General features: G+C 44.5%; 2 protein-coding genes across 3 annotated transcripts in view; one reads left to right on the plus strand and one right to left on the minus strand.

Moving 5' to 3' along the window:
- The window catches only part of C10H9orf43 (chromosome 10 C9orf43 homolog), a 21244-nt gene extending 3357 nt beyond the window's left edge, over nt 1-17887 (minus strand). Inside the window, exons 1-12 of one of the 2 annotated variants that reach the window (XM_026782199.1) lie at nt 17823-17887; nt 17195-17291; nt 11151-11303; nt 10889-11039; nt 7735-7789; nt 6211-6311; nt 5712-5757; nt 4151-4326; nt 3373-3520; nt 2938-3010; nt 2623-2681; nt 2338-2380 (exon numbers count right to left, since the gene is read on the minus strand). In XM_026782199.1, coding sequence (XP_026638000.1) covers nt 2338-2380; nt 2623-2681; nt 2938-3010; nt 3373-3520; nt 4151-4326; nt 5712-5757; nt 6211-6311; nt 7735-7789; nt 10889-11039; nt 11151-11303; nt 17195-17255 — 1066 coding nt within the window. In that variant the 5' untranslated portion in view covers nt 17256-17291; nt 17823-17887. The remainder of the gene's footprint in view (nt 1-2337; nt 2381-2622; nt 2682-2937; nt 3011-3372; nt 3521-4150; nt 4327-5711; nt 5758-6210; nt 6312-7734; nt 7790-10888; nt 11040-11150; nt 11304-17194; nt 17292-17822) is intronic. The other variant, XM_026782200.1, reaches the window with a different exon arrangement.
- A 103-nt stretch (nt 17888-17990) lies between these two features.
- Pole3 (DNA polymerase epsilon 3, accessory subunit) lies at nt 17991-20340 on the plus strand. The gene is made up of 4 exons (XM_005352621.3): nt 17991-18132; nt 18225-18310; nt 18601-18719; nt 18910-20340. Exons 1-4 carry the CDS (start codon nt 18067-18069, stop codon nt 19077-19079), a joined length of 441 nt encoding a protein of 146 aa, XP_005352678.1. The 5' UTR covers nt 17991-18066; the 3' UTR covers nt 19080-20340.
- Nucleotides 20341-20436: the final 96 nt, after the last annotated feature.

The following is a 20436-nucleotide window of genomic DNA, read 5'->3' on the forward strand; positions in this document are numbered from 1 at the left end:
GTCTCTTTGAGGCCATTGCTGGAGAGGCAGGAACCAAATAAAGTCCAATCTCTTTATAACTTCTGACTGAAGCAAGAACCATAGAACTATCCAAAGAACTGAGACAGAAATGGAATGTTCAGTCTATGCCCATTACAGAATGAGAAAGTTCATGTTGTACAGGGACATCTCAGAAGTCATCAAAGTGATGAAGCAGTCCAGGATTTCAGGAAGAAATGTGCACTGAACAAGTAGAACAGACAAAAGCTGACGACACAACTGTCCATGCAGGCCTTGCCGCAGCCAGGTGAGAGGAAAGGTCAGGTCTTACCATGTAGGGAAGGGAAGGTAAATGCGAGGAGGACAACTGGAGCACACAAGAAGAAAGCAATGCTAACTTGTGTTCAACAAAGGCGACAGACAGAGACATAGAGACCCAGAATTCCTCAAAGAGGTGCCAAGTGAATCCCTGCCATTATCAGCAGCAAAGGAAACTGGATCTCTAAGGCAGGCATGGCAGTGCACGCCCGTCATCCCAGCACTTAGAAGCAATGGAAGAAGGCTCGAGAGTCTGTGGTCAACCTGATCTACTAGTGAGTTCCAGGCCAGCTTGGGCTACACAGTGAGAACTTGTCTCAAAAAGAAATCAAGAGGCTGCTGCTATCTCGGTTTCCATCCATTACTATCCCTTGTGTGAGAATGTGACTGCCCTCCCCTGGGGATACCCCAAAAGGCCCATATTAGTTTTTGAATACAGGCCCTAGGGTGTTTCTTTTACGTACACAGTTTTCACAACCACACCCTGAACGCACCCATCCTCTCTTTCTCAACCTTCTCTAGATGAACAGCTTCCGAATATTCTGCTGAAACAGAGCACTTATCATGCTCCCATGAGCACTGGTTCTCAGCTAAGTTCACATTAGCAGCACTGGAAAGCTTTAACATACCTGGGTCCCCAATTCCAGAAATTCGAATGTGGGTTCAGGATGGGTGTTAAGTTTTAAAAAGTTTCTCAGGTGGCGTCAGTGTGTAGTCAGGATGGGCATACTGACCTGGGACCTAGTGCAAATACAGGTGCACAGAGTCCATGCAGGACCCTCTCCACGCTCTCCCTTAAGCCCTCATAGCCACTCTAAGTAGTTACGCTAGGCAAGATGTGTCTTCATAGGCTGCTCTCAATTCCAGGAATCCTTTCCCCACATCAGGATCCAATGCACACATCGTCTTCTCTGTGAAGTCCATCTCAGGGAGGACAGCCACTGCTCTGAGACCGTAACTTAGAGAGGCTTACCAGTCAACCAAGCAAAACAGCTCTTGTTGGGAGCATCAGGAAGAAGCACAAAGGTACCGGAAGAGAACTGTGGGAATGATCATCATGGATATGAACTCCCCAGGCTAACAGATAGAGTGATACAGAGAACGTAGGACGCAAAGCAAAGCAAGAGGACGGCATCTTTGTCAGGGACGCCTCACCTGAGCCCTCTCAGGACCCCAGATTCCACAACGAATTCTGAGAATTTGGTTGTTTGCAAAGTAAAGCCAGAAATACACAGTCTGAGCAAGGTAGAACAATCTTTTTTTTTTTTTTTTTTGGTTTTTCGAGACAGGGTTTCTCTGTGGCTTTGGAGCCTGTCCTGGAACTCGCTCTGTAGACCAGGCTGGTCTCGAACTCACAGAGATCCGCCTGCCTCTGCCTCCCGAGTGCTGGGATTAAAGGCGTGCGCCACCACCGCCCGGCTTAAGGCAGAACAATCTTAAAAGATTCTAGAAGAGTCTTCCTTGGCCTTTCCTACTCTGCATTCAAGCTGAGAAATGTCAGCCAGTGTTCCATGCACCCTTTGGTCGTATGAGATCAGAGTTCCATAAACAGAGGTACTATTCTGGGTTTCAACATCAACACCAGTTTAAAAAGGCTGCCTGTTGAGTACTGGCTACTGTTGATACAATCTGTTGACTACCCATTGAGCCCCAGAACTCTCCAGCTTTTGGTAGGAGAACCAGAGGGCTCTTGAGAGACAGGATCTGTCTATGTAACCCTCAAACTTCCAACTCTCCCACCTCAGCCTGTGATGTACTGGTAGAAGCTCTGAAGAAAATACAACTATGAATCAGCCATCTCTCGAACGCCCGTGTGAAGCAGACATATAGCGAACCTGCTTGTTCAGTTACTAGTTAGTTCAAGGATGACTCGGGGCAGACCAGTCAGCCAGACTGAGTATTTCCAGAACAAATCTGAATGCCTGACAAAGGCAAGTTTTACAATGACAAAAGCATGCCTGACTGCTGCCTTCACTACAGCCCAGGACGCCAGCACTTGACTGAGCAAAGGGAGGGTTATAGACGTCAACCTATACATACTAGGCTCTCTCTCCACATCACTCTTGACTGTCTTCTTAGCCTCCTGAAACAACATAAGGAACTGAATTAGGACTTTTGGAAGCAAAGAAAACTTTTGCAAAAAGAAAGGCATCTGGGTAGCAATGTCATATCCACATCCGACAGACAGGGGAGAAAGAACTTAAATGACAGCCAGATAGTAATGTCACATCCACACCCGACAGATAGGGGAGAACCCCTCCTCTCAATTACCCCTTCCCAGTCCTCACTGTACCCCCACCCAAGAGACTTCCTTCACTACTATACCTGCATTTCAGTAGAGGTTTTCACCTTCCTCTGCTGCTGCTTCTGCTGCTTCTTGTAACCTGGTAACCAGAGAGGCCAGCTCAGCCCTCTCCCCGACTGAGAGCCCACACCTTCTGCTAGGCTACCTACTGTGACCTGCCCCACTATGGTACTCTGCTTCCCTGGCCAGGACCAAGCAAGAAGCTGCTCTGAAACTGGAGTCTCCTGAGTTCTCCGCGTGACTCAGTGTGACTGTGGCAAGAGAGAGACCTGAACATGGACCAAGTGACATGAGAGAACAGAGTGGCAGTGCAGGGGCCGACGGGAGGGTGGTACCTGAAGATCCTTCGGCTCTCTTCAGGTTGTACTGAAGCTTCCTCAGATGTTCAGGGTACCTCAATGATGGTCTCTGCCAGAAACAAAATGCACAAGAAGCTCCTGTGTGGGTCTTTCTCTGCCCCAAGCATGCACTGACCTAGTCTATAAGCATGTTTTGAGAAACAGGTGTTTGGCAGAAGCTTTCTACCAAGGTCCGAAGAAGAAAGGAAAGGAGTTGAAAACAGGGTCCAGAGGACCCAGAGACATTGCTCCCTTGCCCCTCCCCCTATACTGGCTTTCACTCCCAAATAACCCAGCCCTCCGCTCTGCAAGGCCTGGGCCCAGAGTTGCAGGGTAGAACGAAGATAGCAGACAGCCAAATCTTCCTGTCTTAAAAACAGATGGGCATGACTTCCTTGTAGGCCTTCTCCTCTGAGACACCATGGCTCTTACTTGCAGGGTCAGGCGGTGCACAGTTAGATACATCTTAGAAGAGAGAGCGCTGTTGGGGCGAGTCCTTTCCAGAGGAAGATTCTTTTTCATCTTGGCCAACTCTATCTTTACCTCAGGACAAGTCATGGTTTTCTCATGTGCCAAAATGCTAAAGAGGACAGAGACATCTAGACAGTCAGCAACTTCCCAGTCGGCTCTTCCCAGAGAGTGGAGCTTGAGAGAAAGAAAAGGGGCTTTAAAGAAAGTTCCACTTGGGCTCTAGAAAGACTTGCGTGGGTCTCTCTCAGTAACATGTCTTCCACTCAGTTAATGCCTGACTCTATACCAGATTCCTGTGCTTTATACCACTAACCCCTTACAGCACCTAAGGGCAGACATTATCATCCTCCTCAGTTTGCAGATGAGGAAAGCTAGGCAGAAATGAGCTAAATAAGTTACCAATAATTCACAAAGCCAGTTAAGTTTCAATATGCAATTCAACATGCCAAACTACACACACCATTATACCTCCCAAATGGACAAATGTCCATAATTAATCAATGGGAGGAAAAGGAGAACAGGAATTCAAATGAGAGGCCACCTAATAGGCTTAGCCTGGAGCCCAGTGGACAGTCAGGGCTTGATGAATGGTGGCAGTGATGACTGTCACCCTGCATGTCAGTAATCCAAACAAGTAGGGTCGAGTTTGCTCCCTGTTCTCAAAGCACATGGTTCTGCCCTTTTCAACTTCAATAAAGAGCAGGGCTCTGGCTCTCCTCACTGACTCCATAATACTCACCATTCCTTCAGGAGATCCTGGGGAAGCATGTCCACTTGGGTAAATAGAGGTATGGCTTCGGAACTTAATTGGTCAAATAAGTGCACTGGGGAGGGAGGAGGCACAGTCACCCCCGGACTTCTCGAGTGTGTTGACGTATACTGCCTTCCAGAAAAATACAGAGATGGCTTGCTTTTCTGGAAGAAACCATGCAAGTCACTCTCTGAAGCATTCTCCTCCCAACATTCCACCCTGGCAAATGAAACTCCTCATTTCCAGACTGTGTCAATTTGATTGAATTAAAACAAACAAACAAACAAAAACAAAAAAAAACCCACTGAGGTGAGGCTGAAGAGATGGCTCAGGGGTTAAGAGCAGTGGCAGCTCTTCCAGAGGTCTTGAGTTCAATTCCAGCAACCACAGGGTGGCTCGTGATCATCTACAATAGACCTGATGCCCTCTTCTGGCATGCAGGTGTACATGCAGAGCCCTCATACAGAAAACATAAACAAATAAAATAAAACACTGAGAGCAGCAGGTGACAGGGCTGCACAGTCTGGAAGCCATGATGGACAGAGAATCGACTCTTAGGAGTTGTCCTCTGATCACACACACTAACAACAACTAATAAAAATGTTAAAAAGATTAGCAAAGCACTCTCTGGGTGTGTCTGAAAGGACTCCAGAAATGATTAGACCACGAGGCCACTGATGTCTTGAGTGGATTAATCCCCTGATGGGTTCACAATATGATGGCACAAATGGGATGCAGTAAAGGGGAGGTGGAACCTAGGTGGCAGCAGTGGGCAACTGGAGACGTGGCCCTAGAGGCCACAGCTTTCCCTAGCCTCTTACTCACCCACTCTCTTTGCACCCAGTCTGCCAATCATCCAACAGCCTCTGCCACATGCTCCTACCAGCCCAAAGTCTGCCCAGGCACCTGAGGCCAAGCAACCACTTGCTGTGAGCCCTCTGAAACTCGAGCCAGCAGAAGGTTTTCCACCCGTGAAGTTGTTCTCTTGGGAATTTTGGTGATTACAACAACAACAACAACAACAACAAAATAACACAAAGACCCACTTCAACTTTCCCCACCTTCTCTCCTCCATGAAGGACACCCAGTTTCTCCCTTGTTGGGCTTCTAACATGCTGTTCCAATGATACAAAGCCAGGATCAATTTGTTTTTCTGAAGAGGCCGTTCACTTATCCACTGAACAAACTAACAACACTAATCCAATTGGGTACCAGACAGAAAGTGGGAGTTGGTCAAGAAAGGACATGGAGCAGGAACTACTTCCAGGGACATAAGATCATATTTACGAGAAAGGCAGGCTTGGGGTTGGAGACCCAGGCCATAATAACTCCTGATCCACTGGAATACTATCCCATCACACTGGGAATTTGCTTCTGACTGGCAGAAGTTCCCCTTGATAGCCACTGTTTCCTTCCGTCCTCTCTTCAAGAATTTCTTACCTTCCCACAGAGAATAGATAGGGAGGGATCTGAAGATGTCTGTGGCTACTCCTAAAGAACCCCTGTCAGCTCTACAGCATCATTCATAAGGGGCAAAGATGAAACTCACCTCTCCCAGCTTCTTCCTCTTCTTCTCAAGCCACCTGCCAATTGAGCTTGAAATAAAAAAAACAGAACTCATTCCCAGACATTTTAAAATAGAAGCACTACAGACATTTGTGAATGACAAGCATGGAGATGGCAGGAAGCTACACTGTTTTCAGTTTCTTTCATACGACCACCATTCTATCCCAGGCCCACCTACGCCCACAATTTCTTTACAAGAAAGAAAAGGAACTTTAATGGCTCTTGTTGGTGACAGCACACATACGCGTTCACGCTCTCTCTCTCTCACACACACGATGCATATATAAAGAAGGATAATTTGGTCACAAAGCGAAAGTGGAAAAGAAATTCTTAAGATTGATATGAATGAGAAATCTATTGTTTTTTTTTGTTTTGCTTACAATGAGGTAGCTAACAAGGAGATGAAAAGGGGTAGCAGAAGCCTACAGGGAACTTAGAGAGTATGGGTACCACGGCGGCTAAGTTTTAGACAGGATGCTCACCTCACGTTCTTCTCCATTTCTTCTGGAACCCAGGTTACCACCATGTTTCTGACATCTTCGGAGAAAGGAAGTTTTGCCTCATTCAAATTCAACACTGAAAGCTAGGAAAAGGTGTGCAGTGGTCTGGGACTGAGCACCAGCAGGAGGCTGGGGCCACACACCAAATGCTATATTATTATATTCACCCAAACATTTCATGATTCAGAAAATTATTTTTAAAAAAGACCCTCCTACATCAGATAGCAATACAAGTACTTCTCAAGGGGTAGAAGTTTTAAACAATAACATCCCCTGCTTCTGCATGACATTAGTGTAGAATTTAGAAAAACCCATTTCATATGAAGCTATCTTGAGGCAACCCTACAGGGACTCTACTTATTCTGCCACTCCATTGCAAAGACTGGGATTCCCTGTAGGTAAGGCAGCCCACATTTTGGAACCAGGGACATACTGAGTACAGGTAATCAAGGTTTCTTCCTTTAGTTTAACCCTGTCTATAATTACAGAAATCCATATAAGTTAGCATGTTAATTTCTCCCACCCCTGAGATCGATCACACAGCACTAGGGTTCAAGGAAATCCTATGAATCATCTAGTCCATATTCTGGTTAAGTCTTGCCTTCTGATCAGAACTGATTGTCCTGGGGAGGTGGAGGCACGGGTATCTCTGTGAGTTCCAGGCCAGCCTAATATACATAACAAGTTCCAAGCCACCTGGGGCTACATAATGAGACTCTGTCTCAAAAAAAGAAAAAGGAAAAAAAAAAAAACAAGAAAGAGAGGAGCAAGGTGAGAGAAAAAGAGAGAGAACAAGACAGGAAATATCAGAATATTCACCCTATGGGAAGGTAAAAATTTTCTGATGTTCTTTTTGACTGCAAAATCTAGCATTATTTTTAGTTGGTATATAAAGTGATGGGTTTCGTTATGACATTTTCATACATGTATATAAAATCCGTGTCTAACCATGGATCACAGTTTTTAAAGTTGCAGGCATCAGACTAGATGACCTTAAGGCCCATTTTAAGCATGACATTTTGGCAACCTAAGTTTTCTGGATATGAAATAAGAATGTTTACTTAAAAGCTGAAAATGTTCTCTATAAGGACAGAGAGAAATCCTTACCTATTCCAAATATTCACAAATCACTCCCATGCATCTGAGGTTTCTAAAGACAATGTAGTGTGTGGAGCTGTTAGCATAGAGCCTAGCATACGCTAAAGACAGCTCTTATCCTCCTCATTCCATGATGCTGGGGCTGGAGAGTGACTCAGAGAATAAGACCCAGGTCCAATTCCTAGCACCCACATGGTAGCTCACAACCGTCTGTAACTCCAGCTCCAGAGGATCCAAACGCCTTCTTCTGGCTTTGGAAGGCACTGGGCATATATGTGGTGCACAGACATACGGGGACATACACATACAACCATACACAGAGAATAAACATTTGAAGAAAGAACAATTTCAAGGGCAAAATATTCCCACTAATAAAGAGAAAATGTTGAGGAACCAACTGTGACTTACTTTAGGAGGTCTAGAGCAACTGGCTACACCTTTGTCATAGAAAGCCTTCTGAGACCTGGAAGACACGAGTTCCAAGCATGAAACAGAGTAAAAAATAAAATAAAATAAAATAAAGATTTACTATTAATCAAATAAACACAGGTACTCCTATACAGATATTGTAGACTGCACTTGACAACTAGATAGCTCATCAAACTCAATCCATAGCCTATGTCTGTCCTTCTACCTATAGAGAAATAGGGATAGCACCTTAAACAACAGTGTGGGAAGAGCCAGCGAGATGACTCAAGGATAGAAGCACTTGCTGTGCAAGCCTGGCACCCTAACCTTGGTCCCTGACCCCCACACATGCAGTGTCACACACATGTGACACGCACACAAAAGAGAGACAACCTGTAATGTTTCACATCATTTGTTCCTTATTTTTTAAGACAGCTTAAGTTTACAAATGAAAGAGTAATATGGAAGTATGCAAACAAAGATTCCACTCATCCTGATTTATGAGGTCTCATGTGATAGAGACCTTAATTCCCAATGCCATTTTCTACAGCTCAGCCTTAACTCTGAGCCCACATCATTGCTACTCTATGTTCCAAACTCTGGAAGAATGTCCTCCCCCTTGTAGGCCCCTGTATGTGTTAGTCCTGTAGTTTAGATTTTTCTCCCTGCCAGCTTCCCACATACAAGCCTCCCCTTCAATACGCTGCTCTAACTTGAGGGCTGGGGATCGATGCTCTCTGTGCAGATAACAGTGTCCTAGGACAGAAACTCTTTCCTGGGCTTCCATAGCAGTAGGCAGCAGTCCTTTCAGGGCTCCACTGGATACCCTGACCTTCCCTCTGGAAACACATCTGTCAGCTGCACGTGTGACTAAGCAAATGATGCTGTGACTCCTGCTTAAGGGGGCTTAAAATCCAGGGGTGCAAGAAGATGAAGGGCTGGAGCACATCCACAAGCATGGCGGAAACAATCACTACGGAAGGATTCGAAAGAAGAGGTAAAACTCAGCTTTGATAATGGAGCGGGCCATATTCGTTTATTCGTCAGAAAACTGAGCTTCCACTCCATGCCATGTACTGCTGGAGACACAGGAAGGAACAGAACTCTGGCGAGGAATCCATCCTGGGCCCCCTGGAAGGGCGGCCAGTGCTCTTCACCTTTAAGTCATCTCTCCAGCCCCCAACACTGACATTTAATGAAGGGAGACTGTGGACTGATGTCCCCAAAGTCATATCTATATTGAAAAAAGTCTATAAATGTTCTGAAGGAATGACTGGGATTGTGGAGAGTTGGGATGTTACAGATCTAGAACCAAATTTTCTTGGCTTTCCTTTCATATTCATATTCCTTTCATAACCATTTGCTGTCCAGCTCTGTGTCTGACATGCTATAGCCATCAGATGAAACCTTTTGAGATTTGGTAACAGATCATTATCACCCCAGAGCTAAGGAAGAGTGTCATCTGCAGCCCCTGAGATCATAACAGAGACCTCTCCTGCTTTGTTGTAACCTCTGTGTTTCAGGCCATGGTCACTCATATTTGACTCAAGAATGAACAATCTTATGTTCCTTTTTGTTGTTGTTATTTGAGACAGGGTTTCTCTGTGTATCCCCCTAGCTGTCCTGGAATTCACTCTGTAGACCAGGCTGGCTTCAAACTCACAGAGATCAGCTTCTTGCCTCCTGAGTGCTGGGATTAAGTGTTCCACCACAAACAGCTTGCATTCCCTTTAAAGTGAGAGCTGTGTTTTGTGGCACAAGGCAAGCAAATCAATAAAAGGCTTCTCAGAGCAGGATGCAAGGCAAAAGAGGCCAAATCAAATGGTGGTCGTTTGTGTTCATGGGAAATTCTAAAGAGGTGCTCACCTCTTTGAAAAAGCAATTCTTACATTCAAACTAGATGACAAGGAAGAGTTAGCTGTAGGGGATCTAGGGTAATTTTCTCAAACAGGCAACTCTGCCCCCAAAGGACATCTGGCAATGTATGGATTATTTTAGGTTGTCAAAGCTGCAGGAGAGGTAGTACTACCTGCAGAGAGCAGAGACAGGAATGAAGCTCAGTGACAAACAGCACAGACCCTAGTAATAGCTTTCTTCCCAAAGTGTGAGTAACGGTGGGTTGCAAAACCCCAGTCTAGGAAGCAAACTGTAGGTGGATGAGCTGTGGGGTGGGAAGTGTGGAGTATGTGACAGACAGAAAGGACAACATAGCTGGAACCTACTAAACAAGGAAGAGAGACACATAAGAAGAGGTCCGCCAGGAATGCAGGGCCTCCTGTGGCAGTAAAAGCCACTCCAGGAATGCTATGAAGCAGATCAGAGGAATGAACTCTTTAAGGTTGGGAAGACTGCATGGTCACAGTGCTAGAGACAGAAGTCACCATCAGAAAAGCCAGTTTGACTCTGAGAAAAAGCTGACATCAAAGAGTGAGGACCACGAGTAGAGAGGAGTCCAGCAATACAGAGGCTACAACTCTAGAATGACCAGATTTGAAGGAAGGAGTTGAGTGAGGGGATGGGTAAAGCATTAATCTGAGGTCACGATGTGAAAGTGTTAAAGAGGAGGGGAGCAGATGCCGGGAGCAGCTAAGTTGTGCCCCGACACCTAGGGTTCATTCGCTGAGTTCCTAGGCCCAGTACCTCAGAGTGACTATACTTACAGTTAGAACTCTTTGAAGAGATAACTAAAATAAGATGAGGTCCTGTGGAAGGGTCCTTATCCAATAGGACTAATATGCTTATAAAATGAAAATAGGGTTAAGACAGACCAAGAAGACTGAAGGACAAGATGTCATCTCCTAAGGGAGGGACCTAGAAATTCTTGCCTCCAGAATTCTGTGACAAAGAATTTTCTTAGTCTTACCGTTCAGGCAATGGTATTTGGCATGGGCACCAATACAGCCTGGAGCTACCCTGCTTCTGGAACACACATGGGACTGTTTCCTTTTGGCTCTCCTCCCCTGTTTTCTACTTACTTAAGTTTGGGTATGTTCCATTGTGCTATTTTGTTTTTTGTAACAGTGGGGATCAAACTCAAAGCCTTGTATGTGCTGAGCAAAGGGATTTTATTACTGAGCTACATCTCCAGCCCTTAGTATTTCCTTTTTAACCCATCATTCCCAGAGTCCTCTGTGTGGATAAGAGAAACACTCACCTGCTGTAACGCCTGGAAGCTGGTTTCAACAATAAAGACCGCTCCCGCTCCTTAGGGAAGGTAAATTTTGGTGACTGTCGCTGAGCCATCCTCTTCTTGGTCCACAGGCAGCTATCCGTGATATTGACAATGGTGAGTGTTGGGAGTTTATCTAAGAAAGCAGACCAGAACAAAACATGTAACCTACTGCCTGGAGAAAGGGAAGCAAACAGAAATAGTGTAAGGACTTTGTGAAGAAAACGACAAAGGCTAGCCAACGCACCATCAATCTCCCGGGAAGATTTGCCGGGCGAGTCCAGGATCCTAGGATGGCCCCTCTCAATCCGTCGGAGAGATGCCCAGCATTGTGGATGCTGACAAACTGCTGAGCTGCAGTTGGTTTCGTCCCACAGATCCTCATTTGGCAAGTTCATAGCTATAAACGATTTAAGACAAAATCCAGTCTTGCAGTATTTTAGCCCTCTGGAGAATTAGCAGACACCCACTTAGGTATTATTATTTTTATACATTGGACAGCCATGCAATCCAGATCTCATTTTGAAATGAAATCATAAACTATCTATTGACTCCATATAAGTAAATGCTGGCCACACAAAAACAATAGAGAATTGAAAAACAAGCAAGTATAAAGATAGGTCAAAAAGCAAGTCTGAGAGATTATCTTCAAGAGCCCTCTGATTGGCCATTCACAGCTGCATGACATGAGACTTTCCCACTCTGTCTGCTCATCTGGAAAATGATAAGTCTGTTTCAGGAACTATTAGTTTATAGACATTCAAAAACTTGCTTAAGGCTGGACGTGGTGGTGCACACCTTAAATCCCAGCACTCAGGAGGCAAAGGTGGTGGATTTCTGTGAGTTCAGGGCCAACATGGTCTACATGGTGAGACCGTCATCTCAAAGAACAAAAAAACAAACAAAAAAATTGTTCAAATAATTCAAAATATAAATTCAAAAAATCAGAGCTAAATGCTTATACATGTAATCCCAGCAGCTCAGGAGACTGAGATAGGAGGATGAATAGGAATTTGAAGGCAGCCTGGGCTACATAATGCATTATGAGCCATCCTCGGCTATAGTGTAGTATCTTTGTCTTAAAAAACAAAAGTAGGGGCAGGGAAATGGCTCAATGAGTAAAAGCATTTACCAGCAAGCCTAACAATAAATAAGAGTTCAATGATCCCCAAACCCCACATGGCGGAAGGAGAGAACTGAATCCTGCAAGCCATCCTCTGGCCTCCATACATACATGTACACACATTAAGCAAGCAGACAGAAAAAATACTAAGCATGAAAAATGAGGAAATTCAGGCCTGGGGAGCTGACTCAGTGCTCTGGAGTGCACAGCTCCGCAGCAGCACATCACAGCCAGGCACAGCATTGCACATCTGTAACCTCGGCTAGAGAGGCACAGACAGCTGGATCAGGGCTATGAGCCAGCTAGTGAGACATTCTGAACTTTCAAGAAATAAGGTGGAGAAGCAATTAGGGAAGTCAACCTAGTGTTGACTTTTGGCTTCTATATACATCTGAATGGTCAAACATATATGCACGTACACATGCATTACACACACACACACACAATGAAAAATAAAATATTATCAGCAGCCTTTCCTTTCCCCTTCATTTATCATTACAAAAATGCCATCTTTGAAAGTTACGATCAGTAGAGACAGGCATACAACTTTAATCCCAGCATTCTAGGAAGAGGCAGGTAGATCTCTATGAACTAAAGGCCAGTATAATCTACATAGCAAGTTTCAGGCCAGTCAAGGCTCCATATCAAAAAGAAACCAACAATAAAAACTTAAAAGCAATGAAATCACAGAAGTGCTTTTTAGCTGGCTCAGGCTTTAGGAGGCATTTTTCACTGTTCAGAATGCTATAATCATCACAGAATATCCCCTACCTGTGAATGGCTTTGCCTAGACTGCAAATCAGATAGCCTGTTGTTGCTTCAGAGACCACTAACTTGTCATCTGCTTCATACTTCTCAGGTCATTTCCTCATAAAAGAGAGTCGAGGGTCATGGATACCTGGCTCAATTGTTCAGAGAACTAACTGCTCCTCCAGAGAACCTGAGTTTAATTCCTAGCATTCATGTGATGGCTCACAACCTTCTGTAAAGACAGTTCCAAAGGGTTCCCTACCCCTCTTCTGACCTCCACAAGTACTGTATGCATATGGCATATACATTCAGGCCAATACCACTACACATAAAATAAATTTTAAAAATTTCATTGTAGGAACACACACACACACACACACACACACACACACACCAACAATTAAAGAAAAGGAGAGGGGACGAGCAGGGCACAAATGATCTGAAGAAAGAAATGGTGAAAATAAGGAGTTCTGACTAGAAGGTGGGGGATAAATATACAAGTGGGGAGTATGATAAAATAACAGTAGAACGTCTAAAAAGATCCTAAGGAATCATCCTTTTCTGGTTTTTGAGACAACGTTTCTCTGTGTATTTCTGGCTGTCCTGGATCTCACTCTGTAGACCAGGCTGGCCTCGAACTGACAGAGATACACCTGCCTCTGCCTCCCCAGTGCTGAGATTAAAGACGTGCACCACTATGTCTGTCTACCTAAAAGTACCTATAATACACATAAGTCAGTATATAAATAGACAGGTAACGTTTAAGTGAAATTTTCCCATCTGGGCTGAGAGTGCTCCCCCAAGAGCCATAGGCCATCAACAACAACAACAAAACCCACAACACTGGGTATGAGAAACCCTCTTTTTAGTTGTTGGTCAGGGTTGTTCAAGAGACTCCCAAAACATTACAGTCTATTGCTACTGTCCTTGGTTGCCCCCCAAAGGTGGAAGGAAAGATCCTATTACTGAAGACATAATACACTTCAGACACAGGGCTCAAATTAACTTGAAAGCCTCCTCCCCAAAGACTAGCTTTCATGTTACCAGAGGTGCCAAGAAAGAATTTCTTCCAAAGAAGAGAAGCAATCAAAGATGCCTATGAGTCACATCAATGAACAACGTGGCATCATAACTGTAGTGGTAAAATAGAGGCATGCACACCTTGGTGGTAACCAACAGCTTTTTCATAGGACTTAAGACCCACTTAACAAGTGGGAGATCATGCCTGGTACTGGAAACCTTGTCAGCTACCTAGAGCTAGGGAAGAACCTACAACCACCAATTTACTAAACTAACTATGCTCTATGTATTTGTCCGTATACCCACAGATAAGCCTAGTCCTCACCCCCTCAATAAAGAAACTTCTCTTTGCAACAGAGACCATTACTGAAAACCACATCCAATCAAAATGCAGAGTTAGAGAGCCCAGTCCCAGTGGTACAACTACAACACAATTCTTCTACCTACGCCTCAGGAACCACTGTGGTAGATGGAAACAGAGAAGCAAGGGTTTTACTGTGAGATTGGGTCTCCTAGAAATGTCAGAAGCTTGGCAGGATGGTGGTGGAACACACCCTTAATCCCAACTCTCAGGAGGCAGAGGCAGGTGGATTTCTGTGAATTCAAAGCCAACCTGATCTACAAAGTGAGTTCTAGGACAGCCAAAGATGTCACACAGAAACCCTGTCTCCAAAACAAACAAATGTCAGAAGTGTTTTGGGATATTATTTTAACTGGGCAAAGATGTGTCACATTTGCTTATGCTGTAGAATATTATTTTGATTATGTAAAGGTGTGTGACACCTGTTTATGCTACATTTGTTTAACATGTAAGGATGTGTGTCACACCTGTTTATGCTGCATTTGTTTAACATGTAAGGATGTGTTACACATGTTTGTGCTACATTTGTTTAACCCCGTAAAGATGTGTTGCACTTGTTTCACCTGGCCTGCCTAAGAAACCTGATTGGTCTAATAAAAAGTCGAATGGCCAATAGTTAGGCAAGAGAGAGATCAGCAGGACTGACAGGCAGAGAAAATAAATAGGAGGAGAAATCTAAAGAGAAAAGGAGGAGAATCTACATGAGGGGAAATGTGAGGGACATAAGATATACAGAAGGAAGAAAGGTAGATAAAGAGAAACAGATCAAGTTAAAAGAGCTAGCTGGAAATGAGTCTAGGCTAGGCTGAGCATTCATAACTAATAATTAAGTCTCCATGTCATGATTTGGGAGCTGGTTGGTGGCCCACAAAAGTCTGGTACACAGAAGCTACACCCATGAAGTCCTATCAACATGACTGTCTTAACATGAGCTTAACAAAAACAACACCAATAGACATACTAGCAGAAAAGAAGGAAAGCTCATGAGGCCACTAAGGAATGCTGAGATTTGGAGAAATAGTCTACCCAGGAAAGGCCACAACAATTCAATAATACCAAATGGTCAGTTCTGAAAACATATAAACAACATTATTCAGATTGAGCAGACTATATGTGTATATAAGGGTGTGTGTGTGTGTGTGTATATGTGTCTCACACACACATATGTAACAATAAAGAAAAAGAGGTCATGAATTTGAAAAAGAGAAGGGGGCTTACATCAAAGAGTATGGAGGAGGGAAAAGGAAGGGGAAATGTTGTAATTATATTATGATCTCAAAAAATAAAATAAATTTTTTACATTGTAGGAGCATACATATATGTATATAGATAAAACAAAGAAAAAAGGTCATGAATTTAAAAGAGAACAGGGCTACATGGGAAGTTTGGAGAGGAGAGGGAAGAGGAAATGATATATTATGAGCTCAAAAAATTTTTAATTATTTTTGTAAAAATTGTAGAAGCATTGCTGGGTATGGTGGCCCACACCTTTAGTCCCAGTGCTGGGGAAGCAGAGGTAGGTGGATCTCTGTGAGTTCAAGGCCAGCATGATCTACAGAGTGAGTCCCAGGACAGCCAGAGATACACAGAGAAATCCTGTCTCGAAAAAAAAAATTGTAAAAGCATCGAATAAGATATAAATTCCTAAATAGGACCATATAGCAAGTACTCAATAAATATCATCAGGCTGGGGAGATGCTCCATAGCCAGAGCACTGAGAGAGCAAAACATGTGGACTGAGTTCAACGCCCAAATCTACTTGAGGTAAGGCACAGTACAGGTCTGTAATCCCACTGCTCCCACTATAAACTAGAAAGCAGAGGTCTGAGACTCCCGCGAAGCTTATGGGCTAACTAGCCTGGCATATGATGGTGTCTTCAGCTAGAAGGCAAGACCAAGACTCAGGGTAGTCCTCTGGCCTCCATACCAGCATGGCACAGGAATACTAGTACACATTAAGGACGTTACATTAAATGTACACACAAATAAAACTATACTAAAAATAAGTATTATCCCCTTTTTTAAAATGTCATGTAGTTTCTACAATTACCTTATTCCTTTTAAGATATAATTGTGTTTCATTCATCTATTTGTGGGTTCGGGTGCTACAGTACACATGTGAGTGAGCAGGAGCCCATTCTCCCATGAGTCCAGAGACTGCTCGGGTCCTCAGCCTTGGTACAAAGTTTCTCTAACCTCTGAGCCATCTCACTGGTCCCCTTATTCACTTTTTAAGGACACTGTCCATTTCTTCTAGTCAACACATTTATTGACTACCAAATATGGGAGAGAACCTGTTTGGGGCACGGAGAACAGCAATAAACAAACTCTGTTCTAAACAGCTTGCAATTTAGATCAGAAGTAGGAAACTATTGGACTGAGCCAGTATCTTGACACTGAAATGGTTCATTGCATGCAGATTTCTGGCTTCTCTTCTAGATCAGCTAAATAGCGGCTGGAACTAAGGCTGGGGAAGTCTGTAAAGCAAGCCTCTTCTAAGAGCAGAGCTCTTTTTGCCATAACACTCCCTCAGTGCCATTCATCACCTCTTTACCTTGTTGTGGGTTTCTTTTTCTCCCAATAGGAAAATATTTCTTTTTTTAACTTTTTTGTTTTTGCAATTTTTTTTCAAGACAAGGTTTCCCTGTGTAACAATCCTGGCTGTCCTGGAACTAGCTCTTATAGACCAAGCTGGCCTCAAATTCACAGGGATTCACCTGCCTCTGCCTCCCAAGTGCTGGAAAATATTTCTTTGTAATTATGTCCTCATGAAAAGTGGGAAAACAAGTCTTGGACCATGTTTTAAGAAAAGAAAGAAAGCAACAAAGAAAGAGGGAGAGACACCAACATTAGTTCTCAGTAAGAATTTTTCCTGTACTTCATACAAAAATTTTATAACTTAAAACGTCATTGTAAATGTAAAACCTAGTAAAGAGTTTGATGGGGAATATGTACACTGAATCACTTAATGAATTAAGAACTACAACTTTCACACGGGCTTTTGAATGAGAATGAGAATATGATGCATTATTCTTACACTCAGATGCTTCTCGCCCTTTCAGGACCGGACCAGTCCAAACTGAACCCCGGAGTCTCATCAGGTGTCTCCCGATATCACCAGCCTTATAGCTGTTCTAATGAAATAGTTGGCATTAAAAAAAAATAACAACAAAGTTTTAGATAACATTTACCCTTAATATGAGTATCACAAAGATGAAAGTGAAATAAGATTAAAGATGGACATCGGTGCAGTAAAATTGAAAGAAAATCTCCACTGAGTTCCGAGCCAAAAAAAGAAAATAAAAAAGTGTCAGTGGTCAGCGATTCCGAGGCATAAATGGAGATTCCAAAGCCCTCTGTTCTAGGGACAATGCTGAGATAGCGAAAATGCTGCGAGGCTTTGGCTCCGCCCACGCCTCCCAGGGCCCCGCCCCTCTCCCAGAGCCCCGCCCATCCTGTCCGGGCGGAGTTCGCCCCTTGGCTCAGTCTAGCCTTCCCACAACCACAATAGGCACCATGCCGCCCCGTTGCCTAGCAGCGGCGCAAGGCACAATGGGAGAATAGACGGAAAACTCAGAAAGCCAAACTTAGTTTGGTACGAAAGTCCCAGTAATAGTGACAGTACGTGGCAAAGAAACGAGTCTAGAGAGGAACGTGAAGGATACGGTCGAAGCTAGCGAGAACCTCAGTGAGCCGAAACCACCGGGATATGGAAAGCTTGGCTAAACCGCCGACTTTGGGCGGGGCTGAAGAAGAGAGGCTGTGGCGCAAAGCACTGTGGGGCACTGGCAACGTGGTGTGGGACGGAAGCCTCCGAGGGTCAGATTTTACCGACGCGGGAAGTCCAGACACTAGAACTCTCTGAAGAGAAGGCCTGAGGCGGAGGAGGCTCGGGCTCCAGCGGAGGCCATGGCGGAGAGGCCCGAGGACCTAAATCTGCCCAACGCCGTCATTACTAGGATCATTAAGGAAGCGGTGAGCTGCTCGGGCTGGCAAATGGGTCGAGGGCGGACGAGCGAGCCGGAGGTTAACAAGATCCGCGTGTGTGTTTATCTCCACTCTCGCAGCTCCCGGACGGCGTCAACATCTCCAAGGAGGCCCGGAGCGCCATCTCCCGCGCCGCCAGCGTCTTCGTTCTGTATGCCACATCCTGGTGAGTCTAGCAGAGGCAGAAGGAAGGCTCTGCGGGATCTCGTCCCCGACTTCGTGGCCCCAGTAATTGTTCCCTGCTCCAGTAGAGAGAGCACTCCTCCAGTTCCCACAAATTCTGCAGCAGGTTAAACAAGGTTCCCGTAGCCCTTTGTACGGGAAAGGAATGAACTGAGTCGTGTTCACAAAACCCATGAATCTAAGATAAATACGGATTTTCCCGTCCCACCTCTTGGTGTCTCTTCTTCCCACCCACTCTGACAGCTTCTGAAGGGGTTTTGCTTTTTTCTTCAGTGCGAACAACTTCGCAATGAAAGGGAAGCGCAAGACTCTCAATGCCAGTGATGTGCTGTCAGCCATGGAAGAGATGGAGTTCCAGCGGTTCGTTACACCGTTGAAAGAAGCTCTAGAAGGTATCCATCCGCTCTTCGGTTTCTTAAGCCATATGAAAGATGATCATCCTTTGTTCCCTGATGACCTTGATTGCAGTAATCCGGCACTGGTCACGATTCCTCTGTTTAGTTGGTACCATCTGAGATATGTGATATGGGCCTGGTTATTTTTCTATGCCTTGGTTTGCAATAATCTGCTGCTTCCTTACAGCATACAGGCGGGAGCAAAAAGGCAAGAAGGAGGCTTCCGAGCAAAAGAAGAAGGACAAAGACAAAAAAACAGATTCCGAAGAGCAGGACAAGAGCAGGGAGGAAGACGATGAAGATGAAGAACGATTGGATGAGGAAGAACAGAATGAAGAGGAGGAAGTAGACAACTGAGTGGAGAGTGGGCAGACTGTGGCGCCATGGAAGTGACCACCTACAGTGTTGTCATGTGAAGCCTTTCCCTGCAAGGCAGAGCCATCTTCAGCACAGGTGCCTGAGATCAAAATAAAAACTGACCAGAAAGATGAAAACCAGCTCTTCCAACACTCAGAGAACCTGAAGAATCAGTCTGGAGGTTGTGACTTTTTAGTATAAGGGATTCTGAATGACTAAATAGTTTGATATCGTTTGTTTACTTAAGTATGTGACTAGCTACTTTTTGATCCCATTTCCCTGCCCCTCCAAAAGAGTAATAACTTCCATGTTGCCTGCTGTGTTTCAGTTCACAGAGGCCCTAAAGGCTCAGGGGAGAAACAGGGCTTTGAGCAGTCACCCTGTTTGATTGTACAGTGTTAGCAGTAGGTCAGAATGGTTGCTCTTTAAGAAATGACTAAAAAGCTGTAGGAGAATAAGGTAATCTCGTCACTGGAGTGTAGCATTACTTGTTAGTTTGTTGTCTAGAGTAAATTAGCCTATAGCCCTTTTTTATTGACTGTAGGTGTTCCGTCTGCTGTGGTGGCTGCACATACATTATTAAATTCTTAATGTCGATTGTAATCTGTCAAAAAAAATGGTGCCAATTCTTAAAAACAGATGGCTCAATCTTTGGCAGTAACTCAGTGCCTGCACTGTAAGATTTAGTGCTACCCCCTGGAAGGCATGAAATCCCAGGCTCCCTCTTCATTAGCCCATCTCCCTGACCTGCAGCTGCTCTCTCCATTAGCCCATCTCCCTGACCTGCAGCTCTGCTTTTCATTCCCTGAACTCTTGACAAGTTCCAGAATTTATTTCCTCTAGTTCTTTCCCCCTTACATCTCTCTCCTGCCTCTGCTTCCCAGCCCCACTTTCTCCTCCTTTTACTTATTTCATCTTTCAGTCTAGGATCTTTAATAATCTATATACTATCCCAAAGTACAAGTTCCTCAGATTCCTTCGTCCTCCTGAAATGCCTCTGAAGCTCCAGGCAGATATAACGGTGCTGGGGAATCTAGCGCCAGAGCCGCCACACTGTGGCTTCGGAAGTGTCTGCTGGCCTTCCCTTTCTCCCCATTCAGTGCTCCACGCACTTTTTTGTCTTAGCTGAGCACTTGAGGTTGACAAGTAATGTAATATAGCTGGATACTGTGAGCTGGGTGAGTGGCTGCGGTGAAAGTGACTGGGGACTGCTGAGACGATTTTAATGCTTTATACAAATAAAGAACATTTTTGTTTAAAAAAAAAATTGAGAAATACTAGTATGTGTTCAGTGTGGCTATGTAATACAGGTCCTGGCTATGGAGTCCACACAAATAGACATAGAGGTAAATCATCG

This window comes from Microtus ochrogaster, chromosome 10, assembly GCF_000317375.1.
Source record: "Microtus ochrogaster isolate Prairie Vole_2 chromosome 10, MicOch1.0, whole genome shotgun sequence".
In the NCBI taxonomy this organism is placed as follows: domain Eukaryota; kingdom Metazoa; phylum Chordata; class Mammalia; order Rodentia; family Cricetidae; genus Microtus; species Microtus ochrogaster.